The sequence below is a fragment of the Python bivittatus genome, unplaced genomic scaffold (genome assembly GCF_059951505.1).
Source record: "Python bivittatus isolate LINGU-HERP-01145 unplaced genomic scaffold, Pbiv_v1 ctg000220_np1212, whole genome shotgun sequence".
In the NCBI taxonomy this organism is placed as follows: Eukaryota; Metazoa; Chordata; class Lepidosauria; order Squamata; family Pythonidae; genus Python; species Python bivittatus.
The window spans coordinates 478088-498676 of NW_028277048.1; the positions used below are offsets into that span (position 1 = coordinate 478088).

The 20589-nt window shown below is 38.6% G+C and overlaps 1 protein-coding gene across 1 annotated transcript in view; it reads left to right on the forward strand.

Moving 5' to 3' along the window:
* LOC103051099 (ovostatin-like) overlaps nucleotides 1–17169 on the forward strand; it is a 59098-nt gene extending 41929 nt beyond the window's left edge. The window contains exons 26-35 of the mRNA XM_088137561.1: nucleotides 858–932; nucleotides 1671–1836; nucleotides 4858–5078; nucleotides 6565–6780; nucleotides 8831–8955; nucleotides 10882–10972; nucleotides 11206–11274; nucleotides 11360–11462; nucleotides 15516–15589; nucleotides 17038–17169. Of these exons, the coding sequence (XP_087993687.1) occupies nucleotides 858–932; nucleotides 1671–1836; nucleotides 4858–5078; nucleotides 6565–6780; nucleotides 8831–8955; nucleotides 10882–10972; nucleotides 11206–11274; nucleotides 11360–11462; nucleotides 15516–15568 (1119 nt within the window). The 3' untranslated portion in view covers nucleotides 15569–15589; nucleotides 17038–17169. The remainder of the gene's footprint in view (nucleotides 1–857; nucleotides 933–1670; nucleotides 1837–4857; nucleotides 5079–6564; nucleotides 6781–8830; nucleotides 8956–10881; nucleotides 10973–11205; nucleotides 11275–11359; nucleotides 11463–15515; nucleotides 15590–17037) is intronic.
* Nucleotides 17170–20589: the final 3420 nt, after the last annotated feature.

Below are 20589 nucleotides of genomic sequence, written 5' to 3' on the forward strand. Positions count from 1 at the left end.
CCTGCAACCAACTGTGCTTTGAGGATAACGAGCAGGGGCCAAACAATGCATGAGCCAGCAGTGTGTTGCAACTATCAAAAGAGCCAATGCAGTTTTGGGCTGCATCAATGGAGGTATAGCATCAAGATCATGTGAAGTGATAGTACTGCTGTATGCTACACTGGTCAGACCACACCTGGAATACTGTGACAGTTCTGGTCACCACAATGCAAAAAGGATGCTGAGGAACTTGAAAGAATGCAGGGAATAACAACAAAGATGGTAAGGGGCTTGGAGGCTAAATCTTGAAGCGGTTGAAGAAACGTGATATGTTTAGTAAAGAAGAGAAGGCTAAGGGGACTAATGATAGCAGTCTTCTAATATGTGATGGGATGTCACAGGGCAAAGTGTGTGAATATATTCGCCCTGGCACTCCAGGGTAAGACAAGAACCAATGGATAGGACCTTTATAGTGAGAGATCCCAACTTGATTTAAGGAGGAATTTCCTCACTTTGAGAGCTATTAAGCAGTGGAACAGCTTTCCCTCCCAGAGTTGTGGGTATTCCATCGCTGGAGGTTTTCAAGAAAAGACTGGACAGCCATTTGTCCAGATGGTCTGAGGATTCCTGCACTGGGCAGGAGGTTGGACTAGAAGACCTCCGAGGTTCTTTCCATTCTAAGCAGGGTACATGTTTAAAAATAAACAAAAAAGCTGTTGTAGGGGTTGATTCTTGGAGACACACTGTAGCACATGAAGGTGCTTAAACTTTTTCCCTTGCCACTGTTGTCTGGATGAAAATCTTCCTAAATTTTATTTGCTTTTGTATCTTTCCTCAAAAAAACAAAAACAAAAAAACCCACTATTTTGTTTTTCCAGGGAGGAATACAGGATGAATTTTCACTGGCTGCCTATATCACCTCTGCTTTGCTTGAATCTGGACTTCCTACCTCGGTATTTATTTTCTGTTATCTCGCTGATTAGGATTTCAGTTAATTTACTTTCGGATCCTGCTAGCAAATGTCTGTATGTTTGATAGGGAATAAGCATGATGAATATACAGAAATGCATCATACTGAAAAAAATATGTATTCAAACTCTATTTTGGATTTTCCTGTACTGAATGTAGTACCTTATGCAAGACCTAAACCAGGTGTTAAATGTTTCTCCCATTCATTTCAGTTCCTCAAGGATTTATTTTCAAGTTTAGTTTCCATTGGTCTTCTATCTCAATGTCTTTCAGGTTGGGCTTCATAGAGTTGGATGATTTTACTGTTGCTGTTTTCTCTATTTCACATGAGCTCCCATTTTCCTTTAGCTAGTTAAATCATATCCAACTTAATTTAGGAAGGATTTGAGCTTGTCTGTCTTTAGATTGGGAATCTTTAGACTTTTTGTCACTTAGGTCCATGAAAGATAACATTTGGGAGGAGTCCAAGGGCCATAGGGGGCATAGCAATGATGCAAAGCAGAGGTAGTGTATCACAACTGTAAGTGAAGTCATAATTAATCTGTTGTTTCCTAGGGTTTGTGTGGAAGGGTCGTTGTGTTTGTTTTTAATCTATATGAATGGCAGTAAATTGTGCCACTTGTTTGGCTGATTTTTAAATTTGCTTGAAACTGCTTACACCTTAATTTGCCTAATATTATTGTGATGCCTACAAACTGTTTGACAACTTCTTTCCCCATCAGCATTCAGTGGTCCGAAATGCCCTGTATTGTCTGGAGGCTGGATTAGAAAAAGGAACTATTACTATTTATGACCAAGCTCTCCTGGCCTATGCCTTTGGCTTAGCTGGTAATAAACTCAAACTAGATTTGTTACTGGATAAACTGATGGAATCAGCTAAGAAGGAAGGTGAGTCACCAATGGCTCCTTTTTCTGACTTTCTTACCATGCCTGCAACCCAAGAGAACAGTTGAGCATGTGAACTATTATCCAAAAACATACAGTATGCCATTATAAATCTGCTGGTTTTTATGGTGCTAGCCATAAAACCATCTTTTATTTTTGTTGTAGCAACTAACAAGAACTCTCATACTAAAATGTGAAGAGATTAGCAAATTTGATAGATGGATCTATAGATGGAACTATCTGTAAAAAACAGAACTCAGGTCATATGAGGCTGTGCTCACTGAGCTCTTCCAGACATTCTCTACAGTGAGGTGAGATGCATCCCCAATCACATGATGCCATAATCAAGGGCTTGTAGTTTCAATATATTCCTATGCTACTGGCATTGAATCCATAGGCAGAGAAATGCTGTTTCAAGCAATGAATGTTGCTTTAGAAATGCCTACTTATCATTGTTTTGTGCTTCAAGCTTGTGCTCTCACTGGAGGGGAATCTTGCAATCTCACCTTAGCTCTTGAAATCCTATTTAGCAGCATGCTGGTGTGTTTACCTAAAGAAGCCCAAAAAGCAGAATCACCAGTGTTACAGCTCTGGTAGTTTGGAAAGCAGTGGAGGCTTGCAAAAGCACAGAAAGAAAGAGAAGTTCCCTCAGTTCTCTTTTACATTTGTGAAGAGGAGGATAGGATGTGTTTAGGTAGGAGCCTGAGAGAATGGGACAAAGCACTTAGTAACTGGGTGGCAAATACAGTAGCACTGATTGGCTGACAGTACGCTGTGCTTAGTTGTTGTCCAGAAAAGTCAAGCATTGATTGGCTGATAGTTCTGTGCAAGCTTTAAACATTTGCATGTTTATATTATGTTGAAGTCCTAGTAGATATGAAAATAGTCACAACAGCCCAGATCAAACATGGGTACATTTTATATTGGAAACAAAATTATTGGGAGAGTGAAAGACTTGTGCTCAGGACTGAAGTATAAAATACAAAATGAAGATAGAAAGCTAGGAGGAAAATACAAGGATGGGGAATTTCTCATTCTTACCCTACTTGCCACTTATCTCCTTGCAGGCCCAGATCAATAGATTATGCTTTTATCTCTGGTCTGTTGACTGCAATAAAACAAACAAACAAAGGTGGCATATGAGAGACAGAGAGAACGTGTATGTATCTGCAACAGGAGTGGAAGATCCCACAGGCCTTCTAGCCTTCCAAAAGATCTTTAAAAGCTGGCTTTCTCCTCAAGCATTGGGAGAGAACCCAGTGATTGCAATATTTTTTAATGTACTGGGAGTGTTGTTTTAGGGCACCAAGAGTTGTTTTTGGGGGTTGTTTTTTTTTAATGTGAGCCACCCAGAGTTATGGCCCATGAGTGGCTATGTAAATCTCTTAAATAAATTTTAAAAATTGGAAAGGAGAGGTAGAGAGTAGGAATTAAGGATTTGTGCATGCATATCATCATTTATCTGTTCCAGAGACATCAGTAGTATCATAAATTAACTAAATTCCTCCCAAGACAGCCTTTCTTTAGAATAAATAAAGCAATCAAGGTTCTAATACATGTAGTTCTATGTTTCTTTATTTTACTTCTTCTGAAATTATGATATATTTATTAAAAGTGCCTAAAATATGGTAGGCCATTTGGGCTTCTGCAAATTACTCTTGATTTTGTTCAAATTATACATATGAGGGCATTGTTTGATTTAAGTTGGTGATTTAAGCTTTTTTCTACATGCTTTTTTCTGAAGAACAGGGGTTTGATTGATTGAAGAATAACCACAGACTTCCACTGTGGGGTGATTTAGATCTATTCCTTCTGATCACTGGATTTTCTAAACTGCCAGGAGGATTAGCAAGCTTAGTCCCACCTGGGTGAGACACCCTCATCATTGACTTTGGTGGGATACCAAATTGGACAAGACATATTTACAGAAGTTCGTCTCTTCTGGGGAAGTCTTGGAAGAATTTTTATTGACTTGTACTTTTGGGCTGCTCCCTCTAATCCCTGGACATTGTACAGTGTAGGAGGATGGACATAGCTGGTTGGCAAACTTAGTGCCTCCTGGAAAGGATTCACAGGGTCAATTATGTCAGGATTACTGGTTTGTTAGCAATACTCTTTATTATTTAGCAGAGGCAGCAGAATCAGGCTGGCACGGTAAGATACAGTATTAACAGCAATTAGTCTGCACAGACAAAAAGGCTAGCACAGACAAACTGACGTTCATAGCTTCATACCTCCTACAGTAGATCTTTGGGTCAGTGCCTGTCACCCTTTCACTCATTATTGAGACTGCAATCATTCAAGGCAAGATTTGACCCAAGACTGGATACTGGACTGGTTAACTATGGACTGATTGCAGAGTTGAAAAACTCCCAATTGTATCAGCAGGACCAGCATTCCATTAACGCAAGAAAGAGCAAAAGTCAGGCCTGTGACTGGCTATATTCTATACAAGATGAAATCTGAGACAATGAATGAAGGCCAAAAAGCAAGGTTAACTTTGCCACCCCAAAAGAACTCCAATAGGCCAAGTTTAATGAGGAAGTAGGTCTAATTGGCCATCTGGTTATGTCACTGTTGGGGAGCCCATCATATGCTCAGTTCCTCTCTGCAATTTCCCTATGTAGCAATGAAGTTGCAACATTGTATGTTGTTTGTAACAACCCCAGTAATAGCAGGAAAGCTACAGTGTATTTCAAAAACACCTGATTCAATTCAACTTCAAAGCACGTCTCTGTTTCAATTGGTGAATTTGCATTGATTGGGTGCTTTGATCAAAGGTCCACCAAACTGAAGCACTTCTTCAAAGCTTTGCATAGCTCTGATCCATAGCACATGTTAATGTTTTAAAAAGCATAAAGCCCTAACAACTGGCAGTTCTAGCACAAGAATAATACACATTCCATGTAGCAAATGACAAATCTCAGATTCTGTAGCATTCCCCTTCTTGAGAGGGCAGGACTTTGGTTTGGGCATGGAAGCAGTGACCTGAGTTATTTCTGGGCCTTTCTTTGCAATTATCAGGGGGCTCATTACACTGGGAACGAGATGATAGGCCACCTACAGAACAGTCTCCCTCTTTCTATCCACGTGCTTCATCGGCGGAGGTTGAGATGACTAGCTATGTGCTTTTGGCATTGCTGACTATACCCAACATAACTCCAGAGCAAATGACAATATCATCACAGATCGTGCAGTGGATGTCCCAGCAGCAGAATCCCAATGGAGGCTTCTCTACCACACAGGTAAAGGAACTCTTGTGTTCTCCCTTATCTGTATTCTGCAAGAAAAATAACCAGAGTTGTAAAATAGTTAGTGCGGTTCATGAAACTCAAAAGGTTTGTATTCTAATCCTTGCTCAACCATTAAAGTCATAGGACACCTTACTTTCTCTCATTGATTTTTATAGTTGTCATGAACCATAAAATAGGGGTTGTCTTATGTAATCTGCCATGAGTTTCTTGAAGGAAGACTGAGATACAATGTAAATAAAAATAAATTATGCACATAAAAAAGCATTTTACAGTTAAATGCATCACCATATTTTCTTACGCGTGGGATGTAATCAAGACATGGATAGCTATTGCTAAGATCAGCAAACATAGGAAGAGGTGTAGTTGGTGCATTTGTTATAACTGTGCATATGAACTCTTTGCCACAGCTCACTCTTGCAAATCCAGTGACTGCTGGGGATCAGTGAATACTCCCAAACTGTGAACATGCTCTTTCTAGGGAAGTAACACTCCATCCAGAGGAAGCTTCACCTCAGTTTCCTAGTGCAGCCTTTTCCTTACCAAGAACAACCCCATATTGTCTGGTCTTAATTTCTTTTTCATCCAACCCATCAATGAGGTTAAATGACATTTATTTTTTGCCTGCTTGCTTGTTCATTACATTTCTATCCCACCTTTCATACAGGAGCTGAGAGCAATTATTTTTTTCTTATTTTTCCCCACTGCAACAATATTGTGAGGTATATTGAGCTAAGAGAGAATGATTGGCTCAAAGTCACCCTGAGAGTTTCTGTAACTAAGGATGGATCAACATTCAAGGGCACTGATCTGACTGCTTCCTTGAAACTGAGTGGTAAAGAGTAGTAAGGGTTGGGTATCATCAGCATACTGATGGCACTCAACTCCAAAACTTTGAATGATGTTCCCCGATAGTTTCAGATAGATGTGGAATAGCATAGAGGACAGGACAGAACCCTGAGAAACCACCACAAGTCAATGAGTTTGGAATTGAGCCTTGCACCACTTTCCAGATGCATCCTGACAAAGGAGGCCTGGTCCCATAGCAGAACAGGACCCAGTTCCACCAGGTGATCTAAAGTGATGTCATGGTTGATGGTATTGAAATCTACCAAGGTTGCATATTCAGCATAGGTTGTCAACTAAGGCAACTAAAAGAGTCTCAGCACCATATTCTAGATGAAACCCTAATTGACATAAGTCCAAAATGCATCTGGAGTTGGAAAAAAACATTGTTCTGACTGGTCTATTCCTAATTTATGGTCATTTTCTTATCTGCTTACTTTGCCTGGGCTATTGTATGGAAGAGTCGCAGGGAAAGAAGAGAGATAAGTAGATCCATGCATAAATGAAACAACCTCAATCCGAAAGGTTGGTCATCTGGAAGTACCCTATGTAAGCTGCCAGTAGTGGTCAGATGTATGGGTCTTAATAGGTTTTTGGTAAATCAACAAACTTCAAATGTTTTCTTCTTTTTCAGGACACGGTTGTAGCTATACAAGCTTTGGCTCAGTTTAGCCAACTTACCTTCTCTGAGGATGGTCAGAATTCTGTCAAGATCCATTCTAATAAACCTTTTGAGAAAGTCTTTGAGGTAGCCAGTATCAACCGACTATTGCTGCAGCAGACTTCCTTGCCTGATGTTCCAGGAGAGTATTTAGTTGACGTGAATGGGAGTGGATGTGTCTTTATACAGGTAACTATTCACATAGTCTACAAGGAAGAGCAGAATGAGGTTGCAAAAATTGCAGTTTGTTTGTTTATTTATCACATGTATATAGCCACCCATCTCACATAGTGACTCCGGGTGGTGTACAAAATAAAACAATCCAAATAGATAAAAACAATTCTCCAGATACCGAAGGCCCCAAAACCCAAAGCCACTCAGTCTTGCCCAGAGTTCATCTGAAGCCTGTTGTTCCCCATCCAAACCCCCACAGCTTCCAGGTGCTAAGAAGGGTTATCAACAACATCACTTAGCTCACCAGAGGTGAAGATGTATAGCTGGGTATCATCAGCATACTGATAATACCTTACCCCATGGTGACAGATGATCTCACCCAGCAGCTTCATGTAGATGTTAAATAGGAGCGGAGAAAGAACCGAGCCCTGCGGCACCTCGCATAGTAGGGGCCAAGAGTCGTACCTCTTACTCCCAGTCGACACTGACTGGAACCAGCCTTGGAGGAAGGAAGTGTCATCCTTCCCAACCCTCGAAGCCAGTCCAGAAGGATACCATGGTTAATATCAGGACCTGAATTCTGACTGGAAGGGGTCCTGATAATCTTTTTCATCCAGGATCCTCTGAAGCTGTTGCACAAGTGAAACAAATTGCTTTAAAATTCTTTCAGAGGAAGAGAACGTCAGATAAATTTTCATAAGCAGAATAGTGCACATTTTCTAACCAATTGGGCCACATGTTTGTGTCTTTTTATTGTATAATAATCATACAGATAGTCTTTACTTAGCTACCACAATTGGGGCTGGCAACTCCGTCACTAAGTGCCACAATTGCTAAGCGGAAAATTGTGACTGTAATGGGCTTACAACCTCATTTCCCATTCAATCATTAAGCAAATCACTGCAGTCGTTAAGCAAGCTATCACATGACTTTACTTCCGCGTTCTCCATTAACTCTGTTGGAAACTGGTTGTGAAGCACTCAAGGAGTGATCACATGACTGCGGGATGCTGCAACAATTGTAAATGCGTGCTAGTGGCAAAGCGCCCAAATGGTAATCATGTGACCACGGGATGCCACAATAGTCTTAAATTCAAGGACAGGTCACACAGCTGTTTTGGTTTTTTTTACCCCATTGTAACTTTGAATGTTTGCTAAACAAGGCAGTCAGTAAGCAAGGATTACCTGTATTGTTTTCCAGATTCCCACATTTCAATAAATCCCAATGAAAGACATCATGATGGAGTTCTCCTTTGGATTTTTTCCAGTAAACAGACTGTCATAATGTATTCAATCAATTAGTACCTTTCCAGTAGCAATATTAATACCACTGCTAGAGGGAGTCCTGCTCTTGAGAAATAACTGGAGAATTTCTTCTTCCTTTGGAGAATTTGTAGAAGTCATCCCCTCAGTTTGGAGAGGCCATTTGTGCCCAGTTCTACTAAAAAGCATTGCAATACAGGTTGGGGCAATGGTCTATTAAAATAGAGAGAAAAGGTTAAACAACTGTCCCTCTTCGTTCCAATTTTCTACTCAATATTGTCACCTCTCAAAGTAGCTTTGAGAGGTGACAATATTGTATTAGAGCTTTGGGAGGTGACAGTATTATTGTATCTATTAGCCTTCATGCTAACAAAAATGTGGGCCATAATGCCTTCCATGATGGTATCTATTTGAAAATGAAGCTGTGCTGGAAGTTCTTAGAGATGTTCCTTTTCTCAAATGGAAAAATTGACAACTATAGATCAGTATCTAAGCCCAGTCTGGTTTTTTCTCAAGTTGTAGTTTCAAAATGTGCATGTTTTTGAAGATCATTGATGTGTGTGTTTTGACAAATCAGTGATGGCTGGGAGTCTATAGCAGGAGGAAAACAGCCAAACTGAAAGTGATATGAAGAAGAAATATATTCAGAGACAATACTGAATCTGTGTGCCTGTTGTAGCCATGGATATCCTGCTCATATGCAAATCTTAACTTGTTAAAGCAGCTCTAGACTTGGGCAATATGAATTTTGGGAATGGTTCAAGTGGTTTTTCAACCCCGTGTTCTTTTTCCATCTTTTCCAGACAACTTTGAGGTACAACATAAACCTTGCACAAAAATCTTCTGGTTTTTTTCTTTCTGTGCACACAGCAAATGCTTCTTGTGCAGGCAGCTTCCAAACCACATTTGCCATAAACATCTCAGCCAGGTACCTTTGATGTATCAAATTCATATGCATAAATGAACGAGGTAGCTAATATGATGTGAAGCAAGACAGATCATCTATCAATCATCTAAAACCCTGCCTGTCCTCCAACCTTCTTTTCCTGCCTCTCAAGAATGAAAACGTTGTTGCAGCATGGGAAAGGGCTGCTTTATAGTACATGTCTCTGTTGCATCTTAAGACACTTCCACGCAGAGGTTGCTCACGAGCTCAGAGGCTTGTGTCGGAATGACAAAAGTAGGGTTGTGCCGTCTCAAGGCAAGATCTGCCTCTGGTATATATATATGTGACGTCATGGTTCACATGCATTTCCACAGGACAACCCTGCTTTTGTCGTTTGCCCCTCCTTGATTAACCCTGGGGATGTCTCTGCTTCCACATGATGCTATCAGCAACTCTCAAACACTTTCCCAAACCTTGGAGCCATACTCAGAACAGAACAGTCATTGCAAATATAAATAAAGACAACCTGTGTGCCCTCCAGCTGGTCAATAAGGGCGCACAAAAATCAGTTTCCAATCAGTGTGCACTCCCCTTATTATTGTATAGCAAAGAGGGGAAAAAACTGGTCAGCTGAAAAAACATGGAATTCAGTCCAAAATTTCCATCGTGCTCTGAAAGCATTGCAGCCAAGAGAGAGCCAGAGAGCTAGGCACTGGCAAAAAAGCTGCCTACCCCCAAGCCCCACAGGGCTCCCATGTCTCAGATCACAAAACTTCTATTTTGTGCAGATTTTGTCCAGCGAAGCTGGAAGAACATCATCTCAACTGCCCAGGAAGGACAAGTTAATGTGAATGCTGTGATGCCAATCTGAGAATGGTTCAAAGTTTATGTAGAAGAGTCCTTATCCCCAAGGAGTGCATGACCGATCAGTCTTGCATGTTACTTCCCCTCAACCCTGTGGCACTACAGCAGCTTTATACTTAGCAATTTTGAAATATTGTTCTTTCCTCCCTATCTGCACTGCAGAAGATTTAGGAAAAATACTAGTGCCTGAATCTTCTGCGTGGATCTCTGAGTTGTTGAGACAAATTGTGACAGCAAAAGATGAAGTCTGAGGACTTAGTAAAAAAAACCTGAAAATAAACAAATACCTTGTTCTAAAGGGTTTCCGTCTAAGATTTCTAAAGAACTGAAATTCTAGAACTTCTAACAAAAATATGTAACTTGTCCCTAAAATTGGCTATTCGTCCAAAATGAAATGGAAATAGAATGCTAATTTTTAAACTAAACCATTTGGTATCTGAGGGCCATACTTATCGTTTGGGAAATAATAGAAATAGGAGGGGGTGGTAGTGGATTTTTGTTCTTGTTTTTCTGAGCTTTAGGGAGGCCTTAAGGGGCTCCTCAGCTTGGAATGAAGGAGGCGATACAACTATTTAAAATCATGCATGGCAATTGGTAAGGTGGAGACTGTTTCCCTCTTTTTCACAAGGTCATCCAATGAAAGTAAATAATTTTTTTACACCACACATAATGGAATTCTAATCTATAAAATGGGATTGGATGGACCCCTTTTATCAAATTATCAAATGGCTATCTACTGCCTCCTAATCATATACTAGGAAGCAACAGCAGAAGGATTCTTCTGTAGCTTGGCCTCCAGTCCAGGAGGGTGAACTGCCCCAATGCATCCGGCTGGCCACTGTCTGACACAGAATAGAAGGATCTATATATATAGCCTGATCTTCCTCTGTGCTTTTAGAGCTATGTTAATCCTATTTTGGAACTTACTTCAAAATTGCAGAAAACTATATTTCTTTTCAAAAGTCACAGTTAGGAGCTCTGGGGGGAGCTGCAAAAATGAGGCCACAGGTTGCCACTCCTATAAGCAGTTCAGAATAATAATTTTTGATGTATCCAAAGATGATTTTAGTTAAGGAATTCATTTCAGTCTGGGCTTTCTTTCAGATATACTGGGAAGCGTAATCATTCCAACATGGCCATCATCGATGCAAAGATGCTCACAGGATTTCTACCTGATCAGTCATCCTTGCAAAAAGTAAACGTTCATAGCAGCCATTGGATTATTTCATTCTTTAATGCTGCCTTGGAAGTATTTGGAACTTTATCTAAGCTCTTATTAAAGAAAGCAGAAAGAAAATATGAAGCCAGAAAATATCCTTAATGCAATATAATCTGTTAATTTAGTGCTACACTATCTCATAAGAAAAGTGTGGTGTACCTACTCATGACTATTGCGAATCGTATATTTTTATTCTTTATTTGTTACAGACTCATGCTCTTCCTAATGTAATGAAAGTGGAAATTAAAAAAAACCATGTGCTTTTTTATCTGGATGAAGTAAGTATTATTCAGATTTGTTTGTTGTTTGGCAGAATATTAATGGACTACAAGGATGACCATTCCCCTTTTGCTTCATTCCTAGCTTTCAAACAAGGAAATAAGTTTCAGTTTCATTATTGTACAAGATCTTAATGTTGCCAATCTCAGACCAGCATCAGTACGGATTTATGACTACTATGAAACAGGTAGGATTGGAAAAATGTTCCTTCATTCATGTTCATCTGGAGCCCTTTTCTTCTTGAATATTAACAGAAAATTCTAGAACATGCAGTGCTGGCCACTAGCTTTACAAAACTGTTAGACAGGTGTATGGAGGATTGACTTCCAACAACTGTTAGACATGAATCATATTAACATGGAAAGGCCATGTTCAAGAACAGTATTCCTTTGAATACTAAATGCTGGGATCAGCAACTGAAAATGGCTGTCATGCCTACCTACAAAGGGTATTTCCGGACACTTCTAAAAAGAGGGGTGCCGGACAATGAGGCATTATGGTCTTATTTAGTGGGGTGCTCTTTCTCCCTTTTGTTGTCTTTTTCCTCAAGGTTATAACCCTGTTCTTAAGTTTATTGAACCATAGAAATCCATGGGATATGTGTTTCACTTCAACTTAGTTTAGGTTGCATCTGCACTGGCTCTTTTGATTTGGAATGCCATCCCTTTTTAATTGTTTTATGGAGAATTTAAACTCATTGCCTATCTGAGTTCTAGATCTGTGTTGTCACCCACAGTCTTACCAGAACTGACGAAAATTGCTATGGGGTGCAAGTATATTAACTGCAGGTGGAGTAATATTTGCTGAGGACTGATAAGGCATAAGGTATTTTGCCTCCTTTTACTTTCCAGGCCTATTTGTAATTCTGTCTGTCCAACAGTTTCCCATACAACAAGGCAGCCCTGAGGAATAGCTTCTTAATGTTATAGAAGTGATGGTTTGCCACTGCCTTCTTTTGGAACATTTTTTGCCTTTCCAGTCTATCCAAAGTACCCCTTTCATCCAAATAATAACCAGGGCCAACCTTGCTTAACCTCCAAGATCAGCCAAAGCTGACTAGTTGCTGCCAGAATAGTACTTTAGTTGCTCTTTAATTACATAATTTCTGTTCTCTGTAAAACAAGATTGTTAAGTTTTGATTTTACATAATATTTTATTTTTAAAAAGTACCATGGAATATAAGAGTTGGAAGGATCTTGGAGATAATCTAATCTAATTGGACCCCCTGCTCAGTGCAAATATCTACTACTACTGCATCTCTGACAGATAGCTATCCAGCTTCTCTTTAGCCACCTTCAGCAAAGTTGGAGATGCCTTTATTGTCTTGAAGACAGCTCTCATGTCTCCCTGCAGTCTTCTCTTCTCCTAGGTTTCTCCCTTCACATTTCTTATCATCTGGATTGTTCTCCTCTGGACATGCTTTAGCTTGTCAATGGCTCTCCAAAATGAGATACCCAAAATTGGATGCCACATTCTATGTTCAATCCAACCCGCTCAGGATAGAGAGGAAAAAGGATTTCTGTTGATCTCTCTGTATGTGTTAATATAACCAGGGAATACATTTGCTTCTTCTTCTTCTTCTTTTTTGCAACTGCATAACACTGTTTGGCTCAGGTTTAAGTTGTGATCAATTAAGATATCCATATCCTTGACAAGAAACTGTCAGCAAACTCATATAGTGGGAAAAAACCTAGAGTTAAATTAAAAATTTTACAAGATTCCAAAGAGTCTTGCCCTTCCAAATTTTAAGTTGTAACATAAAGCAAGTTGCCTTCCATGGATAATAGAGTGGGTAAAATTCCCGAATGTAAAATGGCAGTACTGGAAGGAGCCAGCTTAGCCAATAAACTACATAAATATTTATGCTACAGAAACGCAAAGGAGGATAAAAATTTAAAAGGACATAAAGGTAGTCCTTGACTTACGACCACAATAGGGACCAGAAAATTTGTCATTAAGTGATGTGGTCATTAAGTGAGGCATCACGTGATCACACCCGATTTCACAATTTTTGCTGCAGTTCTTGAGCAAATCATCATGGTTGTTAAGCGAGACATCACGTGGCCGCAACTTGCGACCTTCCCTGCCAGCTTCCCCATTGACTTTGCTTGTCAGAAGCCAGCTGGGCAGGTCGCAAATGGCAATCATGTGACTGCAGGAAGCTGCAACCATTGTAATTATGTAATGGTTCCAAGCATCCGAATCACAATCACATGACTGTGGGGATGCTGCAACGGTCATAAGTGCAAAGACCAGTTGTAAGTCACTTTTTTCGGTGCTTTCATCATTTTGAACAGTCACTAAGTGAATGGTTGTAAGTCAAGGACTACCTGTATTATTAGATGAAGATTGATAAAAGTATGGAATTCTACAAAGGGAATAATAAGCCCAAGAATTTCACCTCTAGCTTCTCCTTTAAATCCTTTCCATGTTGGAGATAATTACAGTAAGAAAAATGTAATTACATATAGTATGCAGGCACAGTTCATTCAAACTCTACAAACAGATTAAAGATACAAGAATTACTCAGTGAAGGCTGCAATATACCATGGTTGATATATTTACAAATTGCTGGAAGAATAAAATCAGATCTTAAGAACGAAGGAGTATATTAAGAAAAAGGACAAAATTTGAAACGCTCATACCAAACCAACATATTTTGCTGGGTGCACATATAAACTCTTATGACTCAGATATGACACAGAGACAGAATAAACAAACTGTATAATAAAATAGATGCAAATTTTCAAAGAAATAGTCACAACACAACAATTGGATGAATTATGAACTAAATCTATAAAATTTACACCAAGCTATAACTTAAAAGAAAATTGGTACAAAATGTTCTACAGATGGTATAACTCCATCAATAATATACAAGATAGGCAAATCATACAGTTAATGCCATGAAACAGAAGGAACTTTTTACTACATGTAGTGGCCATGTAGAAAAACTGAAAAGTACTTGAAAGATATACATAGTACAGTGCAGAAAATTTTGGAATTTAAATTTGAATTGAAACCACAATTTTTCTTACTAGGTATAATCCCAGAAAAAAAACAAGAAACAGTACAATTTAAAGAGATACATGTTCACAGCAGCAAGAATAAATTTTGCCCAATACTGGTAGAAATATACAATTCTGACAATATCTGATTGGGAACTTAAACTTGGAGAATATGGCAAAATTTACAGTATATATTCACAACAAAAGTTTAACCAAATTTAACCAAAATGGTTCCCGTACATACAATACATCATGCAGCATGGCAAATGTAAATATTTATAGTCTGGCTTCTAAGGGGGCCCAAATTTTTATAAATTTGTAAATTAGTAGAAGCACAAGGGGAAAATTACAAACCAAAAAACATTTTTCTTTTTCTTTTTTTCCTTTTTCTCTTACTTTATTCTTTTGCAATGAATTGTCAAATTTGCTTTGTTCATCTTTTTTTTTCTTTTTTCAACATGCACAAACAACATTAAGTAGCAATACAGTGGAGACCTTAATATTAAGTAATCAGCTTAAGACAAAACCCTTTATTGTACAACACTTTGATGCAATCTGCATATATTTAATTCTGAATGAAAAAGCTGAATAATCTTATGTTCATTAACACTGACGTTTTAAGTCATAATTAATACTGATTTTCAATGGTCTAAGTTATTTAAACATTAGAGTGTTAATCTTTAATCAATACTATACAAATATCAGTGTTTCAAAACCATATAATGTATTATATAAATTTCACAATTATATGTATGTATGTATGCATGTATGTATGTGTATATGATATCCATGTAGCCTTGTTTTGCATATACTACTTCTTTTAATAAAGATCCCAAGATAACTCTTGCTGTTGTAAAGTTTGTATTTGTAACCTGTAGAATTTGTGCATTGTTGACAGCAAAGTAGATGATTACAGGTGTTTTTATTATAGATGCTGCATTGTAGTTTGTATTAGATACAGTATTTTCTTCTATGAAGTCTGAATCTATAATCCATAATAAAGTTTGTATGTACTAACACTCAGTATGGTCCTCACAATCCCATACTCATGTCTTTGATTTTCTTTCCTACCCAAGTGTAGGCCTTTACATTTGTCACTGCTAAAATTTAATTTATTTCAAATTGCTAAATTAATGTTGAGAAGGTTCAGATTTATGCAAGATAAAATTATTTTGCCCTAAGCTTTATGGGGTGGATGGCAAATAATATTCATACTACTTTCTGTCCTCCAGATGAGACCAGTTTTGCTGAATATGAAGCACCTTGCACTGCAGGAGTTCCTTGAGGCCTGTGGAATTCATGAAGGGTAAGCGGAACAACAGAAAAACTGGTTTGGGAAACAGAAATGAGGTGCCTGATGTAGGGAGTAAAGGGAGTGGAGAAAAAACACTTCGGGATCAAGCAAGAAGCTGCTAAGCATTTCAGTTGATAAAAATGAGCTATGGAAAGAGTATAATTTCTTTAAAGATACTTGCCTTCACCTTAAAGGAAATGCAAAACATTAAGATGATAGCTGGAGATCTGGAGAAGCTTTCCCACTCCACCCATCTCATTCATTCACAAATGCTCACTCCCCAGGTCAGTTTACGAATGTTTAGGGTTAGGGAGGATGGGGAAAACAGTTCAAATAGTATTTTTAAAATGAACCACTGACTGGGAAGTCTCTGCTGTTACCTTTTATACAATTCTTTCTTACAAAACTAAGTCCCTTAGTTATGAAAAGTAATTCCTGTTCCCTAGCAAATGTATCCCAAAACATCTACAGTATTCAGAATTTCTAACATCTAGAGCAGGAGAGAGAAACTCCCCTCGGCTGGGATGGGTGGAAATGATAATTCAGGACCACAGGTCCTGTGTGTTAGGGAATGGTCCTGGTATCTGAATTTTGAAGGTTGTCAGATCCCCTCTAATAAAAGTGAGGGGCTAGGTGGGCATGTACACATACATACAGTGAAGGCACAGCATTTTTAGTCACTAAAAGTTGGAAAATTTTACGTATACACACCTCAATATGAGACTTGAAAAATCTCTTAAGCCAGCTCCATTTGAAATCCCATTCCAGTTATGCCTGTCTTCTTCCAGCATATGGGAATAAGCCTTAGGTGAACTTGGACATAGTATTTTGTACTCAGCCTGAGGTCTCATAGTACAAAGCACACATTATGTCAATTATGCAGTGGCTACATAGCTGGGGCAGGGAGTGCCACCTTTGTGGGAGATGGCAAAGAAGTTAGGAAGGACCAGGAAGGGCCAAGTGATTAGTGTTGGTGCTGCCAAGCACAGTTGCTCCTGGGCAGTCTCAGAAGAGGCAGAGAAGCCTCTTTGGGGATGTAACTACTGTTACATGTACTACTGTTACATGCTGTTGAAGATAGACACTAAAAGGAGGAGATGGCTTCAGTTCCTTTTTACCAGTGACAAGGTATATTTCTTAACTACCCCTCTGAGACAGTGGGAAAGCACAGAATCAAGGGGAAAAAATTTAAGAGACAAAGCCAAGCCCCGCTTCTGCCTAGACAGTTGAATAGAAATCCCAATAGAAAACTGACAGATATTTGAAATAGGAAAGCTTCATGTTTGCAGCACATAAGCTCTTCAGAATTGAAATGTTGTAGATTTTATATTCTGGTGTTTGTGTTTTAAGATCAATGTTTGAAAGATCTACAAGTAGTTTTTGGAACTGAGTCATTATTCATTTCTACTAACTAAATCACTTTATTATAATAATGTGGGGGAGTCTCCCTGTTTCTACAGGACAAAGCTGCATCCTGGCAAGGTATTCCACAACCAGTCTCAGCAGCACATGAAGGGGTATGGTGAACAGAGATACAACTTTACAGCTGGAGATGTTGCTGTAAGAGATGATTGTAGCAGTTCTGTACAATAAAATCATGTGACTATTAAAAGTTATTGTCTTGTCTGTTCATTGCAGTCTCTGATACTGAGTATCAATAATATACATCAATAAATGTAAGAATACCGCTGTGGCTAACAAAAAGAATTGTGACTTGACTGAACTAACTGATAGACCCATCTCAAAGATGGCTTTTTCGTTTTGCCTCTATTTCAGGAATAGCTGCCATTTTTTATCCCCAAATGTTTGCTTTTTAAAATCGTGGGCAATTTAAAATTGTTGCTGCCATTAAAAAGGGGGACAGGAATGTGCTTACAAGGTGGCATTGATCTGGGGAACAAATACAAGAGAGGTGGATGGCAGTTTCTTATTTCCTTTTTATTTTAAGCAAACACCTTCTCTCCTCCTTCCTGGGTGTTCTGTGAACATGTGGCAAGGATTTAAAGCATTACTGAGGCCCCCACTTTCAGGTCCAAAATGGAGATGCAGAATATTTCCAAATTTGGCCATATTCCAGCAGTACTGGTAAAATTCTCCATACAAACAGCAGTGACAAACCTCATTCCCATGTTACTGATTTGATACATATTGTGGAGACCTTTGTCTGGAAACCAGTTGGAAATCTAGGTTCATTTGAAGTAGTTCTCTGTGTGTCCTAATCCTGGACTGTAAATCCCACCTTCATATCATAGAGTGAAGACAATCCTTCTTGTGTGAGAAAACTTGGGGCAAAAGAGCAATGGAATAATTCTAGCTTTTCTCCATTACTTACTTTATTCCACTACCTACATTAAGTAGTGAATATAGTCCTTCCATTTTATTTTTCAGGGCCATGACATAGCCAGATAATTCCTTTTAGTTGTATTAATAGCAACTCACTCCCAGGCTGAGTCAAGTTAAACCATGATTTGTGGAATATTTGGTTCTGACTTAACATGTGAGAATCCATCATGATTTAACGTCTGAACACCAGCCCCATGATTGCTTCATACCATTTGGTAGCATATTATCTCTTAATCTGGAAAGTTCATCATGATTAGGAGCCATTAATTGATTTCAACCAATGAAACCCATTATTCCATGCAGTTTATCATTCCTATTTCAGGTGATAACAAATTCCGCAAATTAAATATATGTATGATGGTTTTATGATTGCCTCCTGAATCCATTCCTAATCCCCTTTTTGATGACCCTAAACTCTAAATGTTTGAGGAATCTTCTCAGAACTCTCCAGTCTAGTGTACAACTGTTCAGTTTGCTGCACACCTATTATCTCTAAAACATTCATGAACATGTCAAACAGCACCAAATCCAATACAAATGTAGGGGGAATCACACTTCATAATTCATAAATCATACTTTACTTTGCAAACATCCCATTTTTTTCTTCTCATTGTTTCCTTTTGTTTAATCAGTTCCACAGGAAATCTTTTACAAATAACTACTCAATTTACTTTGGAGTCATAGATGAGCAGCAGCGTTGAAAGCATTTTGGAAATTCAAGTATACTACGCCCACTATGAGGCTAGTCTTCCATTTGCAGAAGCCATGCTGATCCTTCCTAGTAAAAACCATTTTTCTACAGGATTACCCATTTTTTCAGAGAATACGTCAGGGTCTTCTGTGGGGCATCCATAACAGGTATTTGAAAAGTACTGTTATATCCCACCTCCCTTTCCCAGTTGAAGGAATACCCATTCGCTCAATCTCTTTCTCATAGAACCTAATTTCCTTTTCATCCTTCTTCGAAAGTGTTCTATTTTGCTTGAGTCTTTTGTAAACTCTATTGCCTGTAACAGGAGTCAATACCCAAACAATAGTCAGTAAGCCAAAGCAGAATGCAGTGAAACTATTACATGCATACATATTTTATTACACCAATGGCCAGAAACAAAAAATACTGTTTACTGAAGCTGTTTACTTCCATCTGGAACTCAGTATCAATTAAACTTTGCAAAAGTGCATGTTTGACATGGTCATACCCCAAGGATTGTATGAATGCGGCTGATAATCCATATGTCATTAGTTTTTCTATGACATTATTCCGACTTGATGGAAAATCACCAGCCATTATTAATAGAGTAAACCTGAGAGGAAAAACTGGAGTTTTATCTAGAAGTTTAACATCAGCCTCCATAACCTAACCTTAATTTTAGGCATCCCTAAGTGAAATTACCTCCTATGATTTGGAAACTACACATCTATTGAGTGGTGAAAAAGTCATCTCTTAAATAGCCACTAATTACCCCCAGTATGGGTTACTGATTAATCCCTGTTGGGTAAAAAAAGATTGAAGGAAGGGTGGAGTCCATAACAAAATTTATCTCTAAATCAAAAATCAAATAGTTGGCTGATGTGAGAGTCTTAGGAACAAGAAGAGACAAAAGGATTTCTACTGGTAGTGCTCTATGGAGAAAAAGTGAAGATGGACAAGATCATGTAATTATGACCTACAGTGTTTGTAGCACATTTATCTTTCTGCTGGAAAATAATTTGAAATATATCTGCAGCAGATTCAAACATACAGTATGCCAGTCCTTGAAGAAAAAGTCAAAGGATTGGAGATGGCCCAGCCACACTTCAGTTAATCAGAAAGGAAGAGCAATTATGAGTTCTAAGAAATGAACGGTAGAAAACAGACAGTAGACGCATCCCTCTATAAGTCAGCCACACAAATAGAGAAACAAGTGCATGAGAAGCAAGCACATGAGAGTAGCAAACAGAAGCAAGACAGAAGATATTCTGTACAGATGGAACTCAGAAAGTTTTCAAGCACATGCCTGAAATGGGCTCCGAGTGGTCAGGGGAAGAGACGCTGCGGAATGGGAGGCAAAATGGTGTATCTCTAAAGAGAAAAGATTATGTTCTGTGGCAAGATAAAGAGTCATAGTATAGTTTCGTGGTCACCAGTCTCTCGATAGATGATATAGATAGACTCTATAGAGAGAGAGTATATCTATATCTATAGATCTAGATCTAAGCATATATAGACTATATAGATATACTGTAGAGATATATAGAGATTATAGAGAGAGAGACTGGCTACTACCCTATCAGCTCATGAAATGTGCTGTCTGCCAGGAGTACAGAAGGGACATAATTTCCAAGACTTGCAAGTCCAATGATGATAAACCCTTCCTGCCTATACAAATGAGACTGCAGTGGCAATTGTGTCACGGTCACCTTTAAAGCTATGAGAAAAAAAGCTCAAGATGCTGGGGGTTCAAATGATTATTTGTTCCAGCTTCTAGCCCATGGAAGAATAATGAAAAGGGAAAGAATACTGCAAGTCAAAGACTGGCTACGTGAATCGTGTTGACAATAAGGGGCAAGTGAGGAAAAGCACTTAGGGAAATCATGAAGAGAATTTCAATAACAAAGATTCAGAATACGTTTTGCCTTATTATAATGTATAGCCATGAAAGTTAGATACAGTACTGTGAGTGAAGTGA